Source organism: Dipteris shenzhenensis, chromosome 2 (genome assembly GCF_047967505.1).
Source record: "Dipteris shenzhenensis isolate YYH24624 ecotype China chromosome 2, Dip_SZ_1.0, whole genome shotgun sequence".
Lineage (NCBI taxonomy): Eukaryota > Viridiplantae > Streptophyta > Polypodiopsida > Gleicheniales > Dipteridaceae > Dipteris > Dipteris shenzhenensis.
The window spans coordinates 58,273,855-58,293,670 of NC_141597.1; the positions used below are offsets into that span (position 1 = coordinate 58,273,855).

The window sequence follows — 19,816 nt, forward strand, 5'->3', positions numbered from 1 at the left end:
CTAAAATTTAAGTAGGGATGTTATGATTAAGTTGTACAATATGTAGAACTGCTATTCCACTACATATGCTCAATGCTCATACTACATTGATTTGTTCTTTCTTCACTTTGATGCCATAGTATATAACATTTTCATCTAAAAAACTTAAAATAACTTTAAACTACAATTCATAGTGCATATACTCCAAAACCAACTTGCAAGTGGACTAATTGAAGTTATTAATCACATATATATACATGAGTATTTTTCCTTCACGTGTATAATTAGCTGCTAGTGTGTATGTACTTCTTCCTCACTTACCCCTATCCTACATGCATGAAAAAATAGATTGTTTGCAATTGCAATAAAAATTTAATTATCATAGGAATATTTGTATAGTGTAACTTCCCACTACTTCACATGCTCCACACATACATGGCTTGTACTTTGCATCATTAGAACATGACAAAACATGCATAGGTTGGCCCTTTACTTCACAATCTTTAGACTTACGTGCCTTGTACTCTATTTCACTAGAAGATAACAAAACATGCATAGGTTGTTTTTTATTTGTCTATGAAACATAACCAAGACAAAATTGGAAGGGGTTGAAAACTATAGAAAGGTACACGGACAAACAATGCAATGGTAAGTCCAAAGAAGACTCAAAGAAAAAGGAGACGATGGATTCCATGACTTAGATCAATAATCTACTTCCATTACTGGAGCTCCTTACAAAGTTGAGGGCCATGCCCTCTTACCCCATAACGTAGATCAACAATTTATTAGTTTGTGTGTGTGTGTGTGTGCATATGCATATATAATATATAATATATTATATATATTATATAGCAAAAAGGCAATAACAATGGAATGTATTATGAACCAAACCTTACCACCTGTAGGCGGTCACCACATGAGTAGACCTTGGTTTCCAAGTATTAAACCTAACCACTTGAGAGTAGCAATGTAAGCACCCATGGGAGGTATTGATCATGTTGTAATACCACCCTTGACCACCTTAAGTAGCAAGTATGCACAAGGGGAGGTGATGGACTTTTGTAGACTCACATCTGACCATCTTGTAGTAGCCAATGCATCATGGCACCAAGGGGAGGTGTTGAGAGATATGGTGCCATGTGCATATAATTAGAGGCAAGTGTATGAGGTAAGATATGGTGTTGTATGAATTAAAGTAGCCACCCATGGATATTGACTACATGAGAAGATGATGTGGAGTAAGGGCTACCACTAGATGATATGTGGATTAGAGGATACCACAAGTGTTGACTATTCAAAAGGCTCTCTCTATATAAGAAGCACCTATGTAGTTTCTTCTATGGTTTGATTCCCTTAATCTTCTTGGGATTTCGTGTTACACTAAGAGAGCACGATCTGCATTTTCACATTGAGAACAATAACCCTTGCACAAACTAGGATGGTGAATCTAGACTAGTGGACTATAGTCTCCCACCTTATTTCCAATTGGGGATGACTGGGTTAAGGAAACGTGCCATCATTCCATCCTTTCCAGTCCTAGATTCCATTGTACTTCAAGAATCTTGAGGCCATTGTCCAAGATGAGAGACAAATGGCTATTGCCAAGTTACCATCCTAATTCCATCCATGTTTTGAGGCCGCAGAATAAATACTAAGAGAGACAAGAGATCTTAAGGAAAAATATTAGAAGTGTCACAAGTCAAGACGGTTCCTAAGACATTTGATTGATGATTTTTTTGGAAGTTCAATGGAGTGCAACAAATACTTATGACATATCTACCAAATCTACTTGCTTCTCCACTTGAGAATTTACAATTAGAGGCCGATTGAAGATGCCACAAGAATAGCCAAGTGTTAGTCAAGTGGCATTTCCGAAATTTACAAGCTCCAAGGTCTCCAATCCACAGAGGTTTGGGGTCTTTCTAATTTTGAGAAATAGTGTTATGGAATCCAAGATAAATAAGATAGAACCCTCTAGATAAGGGGCTTTCATTTATCTCTCCTTTTTACTTCCTCTTCTCCTTCTTCTCCTTCTTTGCAAGTTGATGATAGATGCCAATTGGAAATGATTTTCCCTTGTTCTAGTCTGTTAAGTAGTACAAACTTCATAGATTTTTGATTTTTTATGGTCAAATAAAGAAGCAATACATATTCATGTGCTAGGTGAGTAATATATTAAATTATTAAAAAAATAAAATCATGTGTAGAGAGCATGTAACTCCTACATTAAGGAATAATGATCAGTAGCATGTGCTTCATCATGGTAGCTATGTGTGTTTGCTACGACTCTAATGTGCTAGTGTAATAATTATACATTTTTCTTACTTATGGCCCTGTATCCAACATAATTATTGTCTCAAAATATTGGCATCATACCCACTTGGCATGCTCTTCTATTATTATGTGTATCCATGCTAAAGTAGGGGATTGTTATATTATAAGGATTTGGTGCATCATCTTACAAGCATGGTGTGCAAGACCCAATTTTTCCATTTACAATAGTGTAATGAGGTAATCCTTGCAGTCTTTTACACATGCATAATCCACCAATTAAGATGAGGAACCCATTAGGGCCTTGTGGGTCTCCCCATTCTTCTTGCCACTCCCAGTAATTTAATTGAGTCACAAGCCTAGCAAGGGACACACCCAAGATAGAATGAAGAAAAAGTAGCATCCACTTTGGCAATTCTAATGGGGATGGAAAGTATGAAGTAGATGAATCTCGCACAATTTCTTCCGACGTAAAAACGAAGTCTAGTGTGGGTAGAATGTGACCAAGTGTTAAGTGGGTCCATACTGCATCCAACCATGGTTAGGCATAGAGCATAGAGTTAGGCACATAGGATAGGAATCCATGTATTTATGAGGGCCAGTCCACATGTGTAAGAGAACATTGGAGGAGAATGTTGGATGGGGTTAACTACCTATATCTTATATGGGTTTTCTAATTTTTAGCATATTGCATATACTTGATTTTGGGAGTTTCGCCATTGTACTCAGCTTTTGCACGCTTGTTTCTCTCTCTCTTCAATTTTTCTTTGTTGGAGTAGATTTCCCTTCAATTCTTCGGTGATTATAAAAACATTAACAACATTTCCATGCAAAGCCCTCTTCTATGTTAGGTAGTAAATTACTCATAGAATAAGCTTCCTTCAAAGAAACATACTTCTTTGAGTTTGAAAGATGCCAAGTTAGAATCAAGACTTATAGTAGTAAAAGGTTTCCTATTCACCACAATGCTATGTATTAGTAGAAAAAACTATCCGCATTGACCATGGTACAACACAATTGCAATAGAGGCCTCTGTATCCACCCATTCTTTCAATATTGTGGGATCTTGCCCAACAATAGACAATTCCATAGCTTCCTTGTAAAGGGGTATGCCCGTGCCCTCCCATCTCTATGCATTTTAGTTAACATCAGCCATAGCTTAACTAATGCTGGACTGGAGGTTGTAAATCTATCGATACCGATGACCTCAAAGGCATTATTCATCCCATTGAGAGCTTGTAGATCAAACCTCAAGAAGACCGTGCTATCAAGTCTTTACTTTTTGAACTTTGATTGAGGCTTCGCATGAGCATTTGAAATTTGGCACAATTAGTGTTGGAGGGCCCAAGTGCAAGTCCATAGCATAATTACTAACATGGTGTTCTTTGAGTTCTTTCACTCCTTAAACTCTATGGACTTTTGTAGCTTGTGTAGCATGGAAGCACCATAGATAACATATGGCCGAACTTTGCAATGGAGTCACATGACATGTGCCTTGGACTCACTATGTATGGCACAAATACTTTTGAATTACAATCTACTTCTTGGTCAATATGGCCCATAGTTTTGGTAAATTATAACATTCCCACATGGTTGATTGTAAAGAAGGTACACCTTATGGTTTTCTTCCTTCTACCTACAAAATATAAGGTTATAAACATGCACATATAAATGGAAGCACTATGATAGAGGAGCTTCAAGTCCTACGGAGAGGGACGCAAGTCTTCAATATCTCTAGAGCTTCGAGGCGATTTCGCATGCATTATGATTTGCAAGTCAACCACCTTGCTTATTTGGGAAACTAGGGTTAACAATCAACCAACTCATTGGTTTTCAATCAACAATCAACCACCTCATTGATTTGTTCAACCTCACACTGTCAATTAGGGTCAATGGTCAACCACTACAACGGTTTAGAGCTCTTGTGCCGCCATAGCTTGGTTGCAACCAAAACTCAACCAACAAGTAGTTCCATTGATTGATTGTCTCATGGATATCATACTGTATCTCCTTCCGAAACACGCTGCTCAATCAATAATTAATCCCTTTGAGTGATGGGGGGGGGAGGGGGAGAGGGGGCGATGGAGAGTAGGGACTGGGTAGAGAAGGGACAGGGTTTAGAACGCCTCCCCCCTCCTCCCAAACAAACAAAAAACAAAAAATAGAGCATCCAACTTGTGTTTAGAGATCTAGGGTGTGTTAGATGTGACCTATTACTAGAACATCCAACAAGTTGCTCAAGAAACACGTTGGATGCAACGCAACCTATTCTATAAATTATGGAAAGGTATCTAGGGATTCTAAATAACATTGCTAAAAACTGAAATGTTATGAAGAACAAACACCATGCCTAATTCTATTTGACAACTTGGTTGAGTAATATAAAAAGCATCAACCATCTATTTAACTACTTTACTTGCATCTAATTGAACTGCCTTTTAAGGCACACACTACACTTATATAGTCTCTATGATATGTCAGTTATCAAATCAATTAGTAGTTGCTCATTTAAATAGTCTTCTAGACTCACGGGATAATTTTATCACCACACTTTCTTATAGAGAGCATCCTCCTACATTAACTCAACTTCATGGTTACCTCGTCTCACTGAGAAAACCAAAAGACTAAGTAAGAAGATTGGAAGTTGGGATGATATTGCCTTGATGGCTAAAACTAGAAAACTCAAAATGCATAAGCAGGTTAATTCAATGCACAAGCACGTTCATTAGGGGTAGCAATGTGCAAGCAGGTTAATTCAATTATAAAAATTGGCATCAAAGGGATATGTTCCAAGCTAGAAACCTATGTTGGTTATGTGAACGTATGGAATGCACAAACAAAAGCGTTCATTTTGATTTAAATTGTATATTCTTCCGAGTAGCTCATGTTCTCTTAGTATATATATGCAATGCCACATACATGCATGACTCTGATGTGCGCATGTATGTGTATGTGTATACACCTCTCTCTCTCTCTCTCTCTCTCTCTCTTTTTGGGGTGAAATCCATTTGTCATTATATTACCAAAAACAGTCCCAAAGAAAGGAACGAATAACTACAAACATCAAAAGACATTATTATGGGACAAGAAGGCAAGATATTCTATGCCCTGCGCATGTAGACAACCATACAATGATTATTGTAAAGATGCACGGAAGAACTCATATTTAGCCAAGGACCACCATGATTGCAGTCCTTCCTTTGGGTCCATAGTGAGCCAATACAAATAAAGATCAGATCCTTGCCTCATAGGATGAAAACCAAACAACTAGAAGTTCTTGTCAAAGGAAGAAATGAGCATGAAGCTGTTTGTTGTAGCAAGAACAAGAAATCATGGGACTTTGGGCAATGCCAAAACAGATGAGAGGCATAGACTCTTGTATAAACAGGCATCGTCCACAAGTGGTAGGAGCAATATGATGACGAGCTAAAATCTGTCCAAAAGGAAGAACTCTAAGCATAATCCACTATAAGAAAAACTTTTGCCAACATTTAAGATGGGAGAGTATATGCTTCCAATTAGCAATCAAATGAGAGACAAAAGGACATCCCTACTTTGCCTTTAAAGTGACCTATAAGAAAGTCCATGGTTGATTACCCTACATGAACTGAACCATAATTTTTTCCTTCTGAGCTAGAATATGCATGTGAATATTGAGGACATTCAATCCCCCATGGATTTCATGCATGCAAAGGTGATCCATTGAAAGCATCCTAAGGGCTTTCTGACGAAAGTGCGACCGCCAAAAAAGCTCTATAATAGTAGACATAAAACATGAATGTCTTGCTTGGCAAACATCATGAAAGGGAAATAAAACTGGATGTATGCAACCAAAATCAATTGAATTGTGTGGTATCGAACATGTAAAGGCCATGTTGGCAATATGTATTCCAATTTCTTCTTGGTGGCGTGTCATGTACCCTGTTCACTTGCAGATGGCGAGTAATCATTCATCCGAAAGGGTAACTAAGATGCCGCACTAGCTGCATGGGTAAAACAATGTCCATTGACCATAACAAACAATGCCAAGCTTTCTCATGAAGAGGAAGAAGCTTAGATTTTTGACAATTGACATGTAGACCTACAACCAGACCATATAACTATAAAGCTCGCATGAAGCATGAAAGATTCCTTTCATCATTTCTGCAGACTATGTAAGGCACTTGTATCTACGATATGATCCATGTATTGTAGCATGGATGAGTAGCTATGGCATAGAATAAAGCACTCAGTGGACAACCTTGTCTATTACAAGACCTCTCTGCCTGGGTTGTTTGGTGGCCGAGCTTCCACGTTCAGAAGTCATGATGTGCTTGGGAGATCAAGCCCAAGCTATTTCGTAGCTAGATTGATCAAAAAAATACTGGATCGTTGAGAAGAAAACCACCAAGACTGAATCAAACTTTAAATGACTCCAAGATCTTGAGCTGAATTTAATTATTTTTGCAGTAAATCAGCAAAACAATTTGATGTGTTGGAACAACCAACTGAGCTGAATCAGATCACTAGGGGCTAGGGCTGTGCTGAACTTGAAATTCGCTGTGAAATACGTGGCTGAGTTGTCCACTCCAAGTTTCGCCAAAATTTAGGGACTCCGTGTAGATCGAAACACTTGTGCTTTGTTCACAAATTTGAAACGATTTGGCAAGGCTGAAGAGGTAGATCTAAATTGTGATCAAATTTAGAAGCTCCTTGTCTGGATCTTGGACCGTTGAAAACTTGTCTTCTATGATTCACCGATGTCTCTCCTCAATTGGGTAGTTCTTTGGATCATTGCCAACACCTTGACTATCTTGATATAACCAATAAATAAGATGCTACATTTTCCTCCTAAATCCTAGAACCTACATGGTTTATGAAATAAAATCCCATTGTATTGTATCAAAGGCTTTCACAATATCCACCTCTAACACAAGAACATCTTGCTTAGTGTACTTTGCACATTCTATCGCCACATAGGCATTTGCAAGATATACAAGCTTTCACAATATCCACCTGTAAAAAAAGAACACCTTGCTTAGTATACTTTGCACATTCTATTCCCACATAGGAATTTGCAAGATTGTCAGTAATACGTCTACAGGAAATAAAACCATACTAAGCAAGATGCAACCATCACGTAGAAAGTCTTTGAGCCAAGTCACAATCATATTACCAACCACCTTATAGATGCCACACCATGAATAAGAGTAATGGATCTCCAGTCTGTAAAAGATTCATATAAATGCTTTTTGGGAAAGAATTTAACCAAGCCTTTCTTCCAATTGGTTGGCATTTGTTGAGTGTCCCACGCATGATTAACCATATATAGTAATGCAACGAAAATGGCATCCCAATACTGTAGATTAAACCCCACATGAGACCGTCCCACCCAAGACTTTTCCATTTCCCACATGCTCAAATGGCTTCTTTCAACTCCCTGTCCATGAAAGGAAATTCAAACTGCATAGCCTATTGTGGAGATAGAATTGGAGTGACATATTGGACTTCCAATTTCAAATCTTGTGATGGAGGATCACCATACCGAAAATGTTGAGCAAAGTCACAACCATAAATCTTATCAAGTGATCTGGCGGCAAGGATAATTCAATATATCCCGCCAAATCAATTTGCTATGATGAGAGGTTTGAGAAACAGAGACTGAGGTGATTCAAATCTCTCCCCTTGCACAAGACATTGCATAATTATCCAACGACCAGCCCCGTGATTAGAACCCACAACTGGATGAAGATCATGTTTCACAAGAAGCACAACTCCAGAGAAGGAGTTTTACTAGCATAAAAAATGTCATAACCGAAAAAGTGCCCTGTCTGGCCCACATAACCATGCTAGTTATGCTCCTGCAAGGCCATTATATGAGGTTGCAATTTGTTGACATATGCCCATAAGATCTTCCATTTGCACAAATTACACAAAACATTATAGTTATGGCAGCATATTTACAAATTTACAAGTATGAACAAACCATAACACCCAAAATAGCAATCAAGATTGCATATCTACCTCAGGATCCAAAGCATGATCTTGCGGCCAGGCAATAAAAGACCAGCATCATCTTCTGGGAATAGAGTGCAGCTCGCAGTGATTCCCACCCAAGTAATACCCATGCCTAAGTTCTCAACAGGAGTGTGCCCGTTAGAGAAAGCACCGGTCCATGTATGAGGTGGAAGGGACCTCCAAGATGAGACAATTTTCCTCGAGGTTTGCCAACCTTCATTCGAGGATTTTTCTCTTGCTTATCCTTGAGCTGCAAGGTGCATTTGAGAGTTAGCATTGGAGGCAGGAACGACCTTAGCCTTTCCTTTATCCTGGACTATAAGAACAGGCTTACACGTTTTGTTTTTGATCCGAAAAGTACCAATGCATTCTTATTTGGCATAGAGATAGGAATAGCATCAGGAGGCATCTTCTGTAAAGCCAAGGGGCATTGCGAGGCCATGTAACCAAATATTTTTGCATTCAAAGTAAACTCCTGCAAATAGACCCCATTTAAGCTTATTCGCCGTGATAGAATATGATTCTGGCGTGGGGATGTCCGAGTCCCACAAGATACAAAATCTATTTGAGTTTCGATTCTGCGTAGGTGAATACCCCAATGAAGCTGCGATTTTTGGCAATAGTTTTCCCAAGCATTGGCTGAAATCCACCACTTCAACCCAAACCAGACAGCAGTGGCAAATCAATAAAGGATAGTCTAGTGTACCATTTGTTCCCATAGTAGTGGGAAGAATGCTCTAGAAGCATTTATTTATGAGCTTCATCTGTCATTATTACTTCAAAAAAACCCTGGGCTGCATAATGGACCTTCTGAACAAAGCATCCACCCAAAGTATGTGTCAGTCAATTCCCCAAATTTGTAGCAATTTGCATACATCTACGAAAAAAGATAATCAAAGCATATTCCCTTATAGGATCCACAATATCATCCCATCCAACAGCAATACCAAGTGTAGGAGAAGGCTCCTTCCAATCTTGCGAGTATCTTCGAACCCCTCATGCATGAGTTCGTAAACAAGCTGTGCCTCATGAGATAAATTCGCAGGATCATCCTGATCCAGAGCCTGCTTTTGCTTCTTATTCTGAGCCAATCTTTCTTTATTGAATGTCTTGCCATACTGATAGGCAACCATCCAGTTTGGATAGATACATGAACACCACGAGTGGGCTAGCCTTGCTTCCCCCCACACTTTTTTTTAATAGTGAAAGCTTTGATTGATTATATTACAAGAATAGTTGCCTCAAAAAAGAGGCGCTAGAAAATACATCAATTGAAGATCTCAGTGTAGGCCAAATATACATCCTAATCTATTTGGCGAGTCTGCAATCAATCAAAGAAAGATTGCTGTAGAGAACGCTTAAAGAAAGCAAACAAAGAAAAATTGGGATCACTAAAGACTTTACAATTGCGGTCTGTCCATAAAGTCCGAAGTGCACAATAGCGAGCCCAAACAAAGAAAAGATGAAACTCCGGTCGCTGTGGATGAAAACCAAAGAGCCAAGAAAATTTCCTGAAGAGAACAGTTAGGAATCTCGCTTGCAGCAGCCTCTGTCGAAGAGAATCCAGAAACTGCCAAGAATCCACACGCTTTTTTGGTAAAATCCATTGTATTTATATTCTCATAAATTTACAATATGGGAAGACTCCCACACACTAGCAAAGAACTCCGAAAGAGAGCCCGATAGAAGAACTCAAAAACAAGTAGAGAACACTTCAAGGCTAGTAGCATCCAAATCCCTTGCAGCAAGACTGTCATGTAAGGATTGCTTGAGGGACATTCTGAAGAAAATATATGCCTGAGGAAACTGTTGACCCATCCTAGAATGCAGTCTCTGTGTCCAGATGGTCCATAATACCCAAAAGCGAGTCCAATGAAAGAAAAGAAGTAATGGAGACATCTGAGATGAGAGGCATCCAAACATCCAGAAAAGTTTCCCAAATCTGATAGAAGGGAACCGAAGCCGCAGTAAATGAGAAACATGAGTGATCAATGTGCGAGAGTGCGGGCAAAACCATAATAAGTGAGGAACTGTCTCGCGGGGATGAGAGCAACGGGGGCAGAAAGGAGAAGCAATGCGGCGTGCTGCCAATTTCACCCCAATGGAAAAGGCTCCCACTATACATCTCCAAAAGAATAGCCTCTGTTTCAATGGCAATTTGGCTTTCCAGATTTTCATGAGTCGGGATTGCCACCAAGATAAAGGCCTATCCAAATTCCAAAGAGTGTTGGCATGCTTGTCAATCCATGGCTGTGGAAGAAGAAATCTGTAAACCTTCGAGGAGGTCAGATTGTGTATTGAGAGCGTATGGGTAGCAGGAGGTATGGAAGTCAAATTCCAGTCCATTAATCTGTCCTGTGCAAACAGTGGAGGAACCGGAACAAATGGCTGCAACATAGTTGAAAGTGTTCTCCAAATGGATCTATGATGCAGACCCAGGGAGAAAGTCCTGCAAGCTTGTGGAAATGAAAGTGTATAGCCTTGTTGATCCACAACATCACCAACAAATCTTATGCCCAATTTCATGAGATTATATGCTTTGATAGGTGCCTGTAAAGCGAGAGGCGATGCAAACACCTTGCTCCAATGGATACTTTCCAATCGAAAAGAATTACCATGATGAGAGGAAGCACCTGTCCATTTTGCATATGAAAGAATTTTCTTCCAATCATGAAGAAAAGCAGTAGAAACAGGGCAACCAGGAATTTTTCCCTGAAAGGAAGATAAAACTGCTTCCCAATGATCTGTAATCCAATACCCATATGCAGGGGAAGCCATGTTTCCACACATAGCTGCTAACATAATAGCCCATGGTTGTTTTTGCTGAAAAAAATCAGCAATCATAGTGCTCTTTCTTGCCAACATATGAACCTGGAGATTGAGAATATTCAGCCCCCCATGAGTCTTGGGTGAACAAATAGACTGCATAGGTAGTAGTCGCAAAGCTTTTTTATGAGATTTGCTTTTCCAAAATATCTCCATAGCTTGGGACATATAGGAAGCCAAATGCTTGAAAGACCAAGGAAGAAGAGGCAAATAAAATTGCACATATGCCATAATGATGGACTGTACTATCCGGAGACGAACATGTAGAGGCCAAGTGGACAAATGCCAGTATTCCAGCTTCTTGTTGATCTTTTGAAGCACCCATTTGAGCTGTTGTTGCGGAGTAATATTCCAGCCAATGGGGTATCCGAGATGTCTGACAATAGTAAGGGAAGAGATAATGTGGCCTGGCCAAAAAAGTGCATGCCAATCAGCTTCTTTCAAAGCTAGAAGTTTTGATTTCTGAAAATTGATATGCAGTCCAGCAGCTATGCCAAAATCATTCAGTGTATGCATCAAACGAGAAAGATCACTTTGAGAATTCCTTGGCATGAAGTATGAATCATCAGCATAGGCCTGTGCAAGAAAAGACTGTGCCCCTGGAATTTGCAAGCCATGAAGCTGTCCTGTATTTGCCAGATAGTCCATATGCAAGAGTAACGGATGGGTAGCAATGGCATACAGTAAGGAACTAAGAGGGCAACCCTGTCTCACTGAGCGAGTCATAGTCCAGGTTCTTGACAACCCACCACCAAGCAAGCACTGTGCCGTGGCATGAGAATAAAGCCAGTAAATGATGTGGACAAGTCGAGGGCCAAATCCCAATTTTTGCATAGTTTGAGAGATGAAATCCCAATGGACAGTATCAAAAGCTTTCGCAATGTCTACTTGCAGGATGAGAACATCTTGTTTAGAATATTTGGCATACTCAATCGCAAGCAAGGCATTGGAGATATTGTCAGTGATCTGCCTTCTGGGGACAAACCCATACTGTCTAGGATGAAGTCCTGCTTGCAAGAGGAAGCGAACCCTGAGGACAATCATTTTAGCAATGAGTTTGTAAATGACAGGCATGAGGGATATAGGCCGCCAATCAGCCATAGTCTCACACAACCTTTTTTTGGGAATCAATTTTACTAGGCCATGTTTCCAGGATGGAGGAAGAGATTGTTCTGCCCAAGCATGATTGATCATTAGAAGGAGAGTGTTCTTGAGATCACCCCAAAATGCACGGAAGAATTCAACAGTCAGTCCATCCCAACCAGGGGAGCTGCTTTTGCGTAGATGACTCAAAGCATCTTCCAGTTCACTAAGCATAAAAGGCTGCTCCAATGCATGGGCCTGTTCCCGAGATACTATGGGCTGAACATGCATAAGGAATTGAGACCTGGCTGCATTTACTTGCATCAAATGATCAGGTTGAGAAGAAAGGAGATGCTGAAAATGACTAGAACATTGCAATTCCAAGTCTGATTTGGAAGTGGTCCAGGTGCCATCAGCTTTCTTGATCCTGCAAATATCCTCCTTTCGCCTATCCGCATGGAGACTTTTAAAAAAGGCTTTGGAGGAGCAGCCCTTATCCAAAAGGGGTTTCATACGAGCTCGGATTTGCCACTTCTTTAATTTGCGAAGATCATTTTGATGGATGATATGAACCGCATAAGCACAAGAATCCTGTTCAGAAGAAGTAAGCTGCCTATGAGAACTGATTGCATCCATTTGCTGCTTGTGGGATTGAGCCCATTTTATCTTGAGCCGAAGGTTTTCCATGTAACTCCGTCCGTAGTCTTGAATAACAGCCTGTAAGCGATGAGCAAGACTGATCCAAGCAAAATCCATATCCTCCTGAGCATGTAAGAGGAGGGGACGGACAGCCACTCTCACCATGTTCTGAAATTGTTGATGAAGCAAGTAGGCACTATTAACATGGAGCAAGCGATGACCAAAAAAAGGCATATCATCTGTCAGACGTGCTATTGATAATGTCAAGCACACTGGAAAATGATCAGATAGCAGGAGGGAGTGATCAATCCGCAAAGTACATGTAAAATCAGCATACTGCTGAGCATGCAGCAAATACCATCTGTCAAGTCGAGCCCAGTAATGAGTAAAGGCATTGTGATGATATGTATAACCCATATCTGTGTCCCTTGTTGAGAGCCATAGATCTTCTGCATGTAGAGATGAGAGCATATCTTCCCAATGTCGGAACTCAGTGGGGATCATGTGAGAGCGATGAGTAGTATTGTCTTGCGAGACAGGCGAATTGTTAAAGTCTCCTCCGACTTATGCCTCGGGGTCTAAGGCAATGCCTACCAAACTGGGTGATGTGGCTCTCAAATCTGTCCCTTCCAAAGAAAATGTACTTCAGGTTTCAGCTAAGCAAAAGGATAAGGGTAAGGGCAAAATTTCAGATTCTCATGTCTCTCCCCAGGGTGCCTGGCAACAACCCAAAAAGGTTTTTGCTCTCAAACCACGTCCACTACAATCTCGCCATTGGGATGCTTCAATTTCTACCCCTGGTCAGACCTCTTCCCCTGCTGACAGCCTTGCTTCTCAACTGTGGGTTGATGTGCTAAAAAGAGGCATCCCTGTATGTGATAATGATGAGGATCATAGAGCTAATGATCCAGGAGCCCAGGTGGATGTTGATGTCATGGCTGAGGCCTGACAGTTTACACTCTATTCTGTCTTTTGGTTTGACTGTACATATCTTTTATGTCTACTTCAATTACTTGCATTACATACAATGTTCAGGGTCTTTGCAATGTCAATAAGTGGAGACTTTTCTGGCATTATGTACATAGAATGCATCCCGATGTGATCTCCTTACAAGAACACAACCAACACTTCTTGGCTGGCCAGCAAGGCCACTATGCTGGTTATGATATTTTTTATGCTGGTACAATGCACTTTTCGGGGGTTTGCATGCTGGTAAAACATGATATACAGCCCACGGTGGCCCACAATGATCCTCAGGGTCGATGGATGGTGATCAGGTGCACCTGGCAGGATACTCTCTATGAAATAGCGTCTGTTTATGCCTCACAAACTTCTGTGACTAGAGCTCAAATGTGGGCCTCCCTCAAACAATAGCCAAGAATCCACACGCACACGCACACGCACACGCACACGCACACGCACACGCACACGCACACGCACACGCACACACACACACACACATTTTCCTAGGTAAAAAGCAGTATTTCATTCCATAGGAAGGTCTCCAAGAGAATGCACATAGAGACACACACACACACTTGAATCTCTCTTTGTGTCAAATGTAGCTGATCTAAATCTTTCAGAGACTCAAGGTCTCTTGAAATGTGACAAGATCTTTTGTCTCTTGAAATGTGGCAAGATCTTTTTGCAATTTCCTTGAAGACACACCTTATTCACATTTAAAGCTCCTACATATCTTTATAGCATGAACTATTATTTTAGTACAGCACAAGCTATACATGGATTGCTGATGCACGTGTCCTTGACAAGAAAAACAATCCAATTATATTGATTTTTAAAAGTACAACGAAAAGAACAATCATTTATCCACTTGAAAATCTAAACAATGTGCTCAGACATTGAGTGACCAAAGGATCATCTCATTACAGTTTCAAGAAAATGCCCACTGGTCACAAATATGGAGTAGTGGGAAGCATGAAACCTCTCTAGATGGCTACGGTACTCAAGGTTGCCAGGGGCAAGCAAGCCTCTGCCACATCAATCGGCATATTCAAGAACCGCAATAGAACAAAAATCCAGGTTAATGTTTTGTTGACCTGCATTGCAGCACAGCAGAAATTGAAATAAGCAGTTCTTATTAGATTGGAAAAGCAGCGATTGGACTATATTGAACGTTCAGAACAGAAGAACAAGTCATCCAAAGGGCAGGGTCAATTGAACTTATCATCCATGCCTAATTGTATGCCTAGAAAAGATAACCGCTCCCCCAAACTCACCTCAAAGCAGCTTTCATGAACCTTTTTAGGGAGCTCATTGAGCACTGGAATGTTCTCAATATGGGCCCTCACATACTGTCCCAAGTACTGCACAGGAAAACCAACTGTGAGCATCTATTTGCAGCCCATCTTTTGGCCATTAATATCACTATTATAATCAAGAACTTAGATTCTCAGCGGAATTTGATTCTAGGAAGCACACCTGTATGTACTTTGCTGTGTACGATGGGTGGAATTGATGAAACAATGTCACCAAACCTACCACCTTATGTCCCATGGTTAAAAAGTGTACATCATTAGTAAACAATAGAGGGTCAAATATAAATACAGAACACACTGTGAAAGTTTTCTTCTCAGTGAAAATACCACTACAAAGAATAAATTTAGTTCTAAAGTGATTGATGTCTGTCCTGATGTTGATGCACTTAAGTGCAAAAATGGAAGTGTGTGTGCACACTGAGGATGGACTCACTCTTTACACATGAGAAATGATGCCTCAACATTTGTAGGTCCAACTTACTTTCAATCTGCGGCTCAAAAGACTCCAATAGAAGGGCATAAAAATTCTCGGGTGATGATCGTGATGCGCCCATGTGAGCATGGAGTTCAAGCCCCGATAAGAACCTAATTGTGGACTGATTTATAAATGTGGATTACCCTCTAATTCAACAACCTCGAAATGTAATGTGCATTACTCCCAAGGGAGCAATGTTTTTGGAGAGTATTGATACGTCTCTAAATGAAAAAACAATGCATACCAGAAAGCTCTCTCAAGAGAGTGAATGCCACCTTTCCTTCCCCTTTTTTATGTGGGCAGCTCCACCATGTTGGAGTCATCTCAGATGATCCAGGAATTAACTTATGGGGACCCAAGAGAGCAACGCAATATGTTTCCGTTTGTTGTTACGAGCATACGATGATCCGCTGAGATCTAGATGGACCCATAATGCCATGGCCAATCGATTACAGGAGTGAGAATAGTGGCTAAAATTGACTTCCTGCAATTCCTATCATCTACCTTGTGTCGCTGGATAAAGAGATATCAATGGGGACCTTAGCAACAACTGGATGAAGCTCATTATGTATCAGCTATCTACAGCAATGATATGGAATACTGCCAAGACCCTGAATGTTCAGCTAGTGATTTCATCGAAAAGAGGAAGAAGCCTACAACTACTCCCTGATCTAGTATTGGAAGATTCGTACCTGATATCCTGCCTTTAGTAAGGCAAGGGAAGTCTGCTAGAGAAAGAATAACCGCCTGCCCGTGCTGTCCAATGGAAGGTGATGGGGAGTTGGGACTTGCCATCCAATACTGCATAACAATGGGAGGGATGAAAGGGAGGAAGAAACAATCTCCGTAGAGTCTCCACAATGAGCTAAGGGAGTAAAGGCATTTATGTTGCACAAGATGAAAAGGACTCTAAATGAAGGAACTGCCTGAGAAGGAGTGGCAGCCCTATCATGTAAATCCACAGTCTCTGCCCTGGAAGGGATACCAATGAGCCCAACTCCTAGAGCAAGGGTCAAGGGAGTCCTCCTGAGGGAAGCACTTGTTGTGCAGAGGGAGAAAAAAGGTTGCTACTGGGGCGGGTGACTGCCGAGAATTGTGGGGATTCTAGTGTACTAGATCTGTAGCTGCAACTCTATCATCCCACACTACTACTAATCTCCACCGTGAAGGAGCATGAGCACGTGGCACCCCATCCATCTTTACTGCCTCCACCACTGAAAAGGGCAATCCAGGAAGTAGAAGTATCTCTCACCACACCAAAAAGGGCTCCAATGGTAGGAGGAAGATGATGGTACCCCTAACATGGTTACCCGAAACTAGTACTCTGAGCGGAACATCGACCCTTACCATAACGGCAACGGCAAAAACCTAGGGAACACAAATGAGATAGATCGCCACTTCATAATACACATCATCACACAAATATAAATCATTACAAAAAGAAATATACAAATATAGAATTTCACGTATAGTATAATAGATTATAATTTACATTTGATCTACAATCTAAACACCTCAAAGTTCAAAGTTCTGAGTTAATAGTAAATACTACAAATGTTGATATTTTTCTAACATTCACTGACAAACCAATCACCATGTTGAAAATTTAGAAGTAAATTACAAATCATCTAAAGGACCGAGGTTCAGGGAAAAGGAGCCCAAAGAATAGATGATACATCTGTCACCATTCATGATCATACATGACAGATTGCTAAATGCATTACAGAATACAAAAAGCGAGGTAACCTAGAAAGGCCCTCAACAAGAGAATTCTTGAGACTCGGGCTCCTACAAGCATCTCCGCTACTATGCTCAATAGCATATGCCTCCTCTCCATCCTCCACATCATCCCCATCAGCCCCAAGATCAACAATCACTGTACCCTCACTAATTTGATCCTCCTCTGGCTTCCATCCAGTGAACTCCTCATGATTAAAGCCACTCAAGAGAGCGCAAGTTTGCATGCACAAAAAAAAACAAGGCATTGTCCCTTTGTGTCCCAAGCCTATTCCTTTGTTTCGATGCTACCCAGGCTACCCCATATGGGCTCACAAAGAGACGAACTAGCTCTTTGACCATCAAATTCTGTAGAATGGCATACAGAACGTTCCGTTCATGTTTCCCAACCATTTCTATACGCCTACATCTGCAGATGTTCCCCAACTTGATTCTGTCATTCCACGTTCCATATGAAGGGAACGGCCTTCCTCAGTAGCAATGGCACCTAAAGAAGTTGAAGGAACCTAATGAAAATGCAGGTAATTCTCTTGTCTTCCTCAACCATATCATAAATTGAAGGAAAAGGGAGTAACATAAAATTTTCTGGAGCAAAGGTCTAGGAGACTAGCTGCCAAATGCTGATGAGGCAATCTTTGAGGAATCAAGAACAACCTGCAAGAAACCCCTCCCCAAAAGTCGAACATCCTGAGCATGCAAAAAAAGATCCGGCCAACATAGAATCTCTCGCTTGGCTTTTGGAAGGATGAGAGCCATGGTTACATGCAAAGAGAGTGCTTGTACTCTTAGCTTCAAAGTCTTTCTAGAGCTGCTACAACTCGTCTTCAGAAAATAGAATGCTCTCATGGTCATTCTAGTAATTTGAAGTGGAAGGCCTACTTGAGGCTTGTAAAAGACCAATCCGCTGCTTGCAAGACCTTAGGGAGCTAAAAGACAGGCTACAAAAGGGCAAGGGGGGCTCAGGATAGTGATGGAGGTGTGGAGGAGTGGAGTATGGAGGAGGGAAGAGAAGGCAGTGGGATAGGCATGAGGAGAGGTGTGGTGTACATGCAATATGATATCTGCAGTAAGTTTGCGAGAGCTCCATCAGAAAAAACTGATGGTGGAAGACTATGCATCGAAGTTCCAGAACCTCAACGCCCGGCTAGATATGGTGGAAAGACCCACAACCGAGACGTTGGCGAAGTACGTCTGCAAGGGATTACCGAAAGAAATCCACAGTGCAGTGAGCGGATTGGAGATCCAAGGCCCAAATGGCTTTAATGAATTGGTGGATGCCGCCAAAAGAGCAGAACGAAGGTGCGGATCTGATCCAAGGATGATGACTCAGACAGTAGACAGATGAATTCAGCAGTAACACGGATGACGACATAGAATCGAAAAGTGACGAATCTGAAAGTGATTCAGAAGACGAGAACAGTAAGTCAAAGAGGAAGAGGAAGCATAAGAAGAAAATAGATGTCCATACAGGTGGTATGGGCTGAGGGAGGGGAGGGATGAGAGCACGGGAGGGCTAGGGAGAGGGCTGACATGCAGCAGCGTGGAAAGCAAGGGGGCTGGAGGGAACAGCCCATACAGATCGTATAAGCTGAGAGAATGGAAAGCTTGTACTTTTGTTTTTCCCATTTTTCTAGAAGGGGAGGAAAACCACTTTATATCTCACTTTGAAAAATGTATACATAGATCAGCATGCACCAGGGTGCTGACGATAAGGAGAGGCCATCTTCTTACAGCGCGCTTGTCATGAAGCTTGGTCGGCGGGTCACCCCTGCACAAGCGCTAACAATGAGCATGCAAGACCATACCACCATAGGATTTTGGTTCCTGTGAAGATCAAAAGTACTTGCAAGACAAAGCCTTGCAAAAATGCTTATGCTACTTAGAAGTTTTACTAGAAGCCACTTTACCTTGCTCTCAAATTAAGCCTGTTGGTCTAGACGATACCTAGCCACTATCTCTTATCCAAGTGTGATGCTTGCAACTATCTCATGGACATCATCCTCAGGTAGGCGGGATGGGCAACATGAAGGGGATTGTAGTGACCTATGGAATCTCCTTGTGCACCACCGAGTCACCACTCACAATTTAGTTTGGGGAATCCCAACTCTTCTTCAACTTGAAAGCTTACACTCACTTTGTGAGCCAGGTAACCACCCCAGTTGGACTCTTGACATGTACATGATAGCCATGAAATACTTCAGATCATGCCATCAAGGTCTCCTGTGCAATCGGGCATCAACACAAGCTGCTGAATGGACTTTAGAATGTCTGATGAGTATGAGTGGCACATACCATCTAAACCATTTGCTTGAGTGGTGGACCAATTGGGAGGTGTCCGGTGCCTCCATATAGATGTATGGGATCTTTTGTGGTCAGTGGTTGCTGGACCACAGCAGTGTTCAAATCTTGGAGAGGACCACTATTTGGATGTGCTGCTCAACCAATCTCTCCGCCATTATGGGCTGCTTTCTGGAATCGCCTACCAATGGTAGGTGTGTATGAGAAAAAGGGAACTAGCTTGGGCTACTGAGTT

At 41.2% G+C, this 19,816-nt stretch overlaps 1 protein-coding gene across 5 annotated transcripts in view; it reads right to left on the reverse strand.

The window, feature by feature from the left end:
- Positions 1 to 7,030: 7,030 nt before the first annotated feature.
- LOC147905051 (uncharacterized) overlaps positions 7,031 to 19,816 on the reverse strand; it is a 154,076-nt gene continuing 141,290 nt past the window's right edge. For 3 of the 5 annotated variants that reach the window (XM_087389712.1, XM_087389679.1, XM_087389706.1), the window contains 3 exons: positions 15,235 to 15,297; positions 15,033 to 15,119; positions 14,567 to 14,852 (listed from right to left, as the gene is read on the reverse strand). In XM_087389712.1, coding sequence (XP_087245838.1) covers positions 14,742 to 14,852; positions 15,033 to 15,119; positions 15,235 to 15,297 — 261 coding nt within the window. In that variant the 3' untranslated portion in view covers positions 14,567 to 14,741. Of the gene's footprint in view, positions 7,246 to 9,798; positions 9,818 to 14,566; positions 14,853 to 15,032; positions 15,120 to 15,234; positions 15,298 to 19,816 lie in introns of those variants that run through there. The other 2 variants (XM_087389688.1, XM_087389697.1) reach the window with 2 other exon arrangements.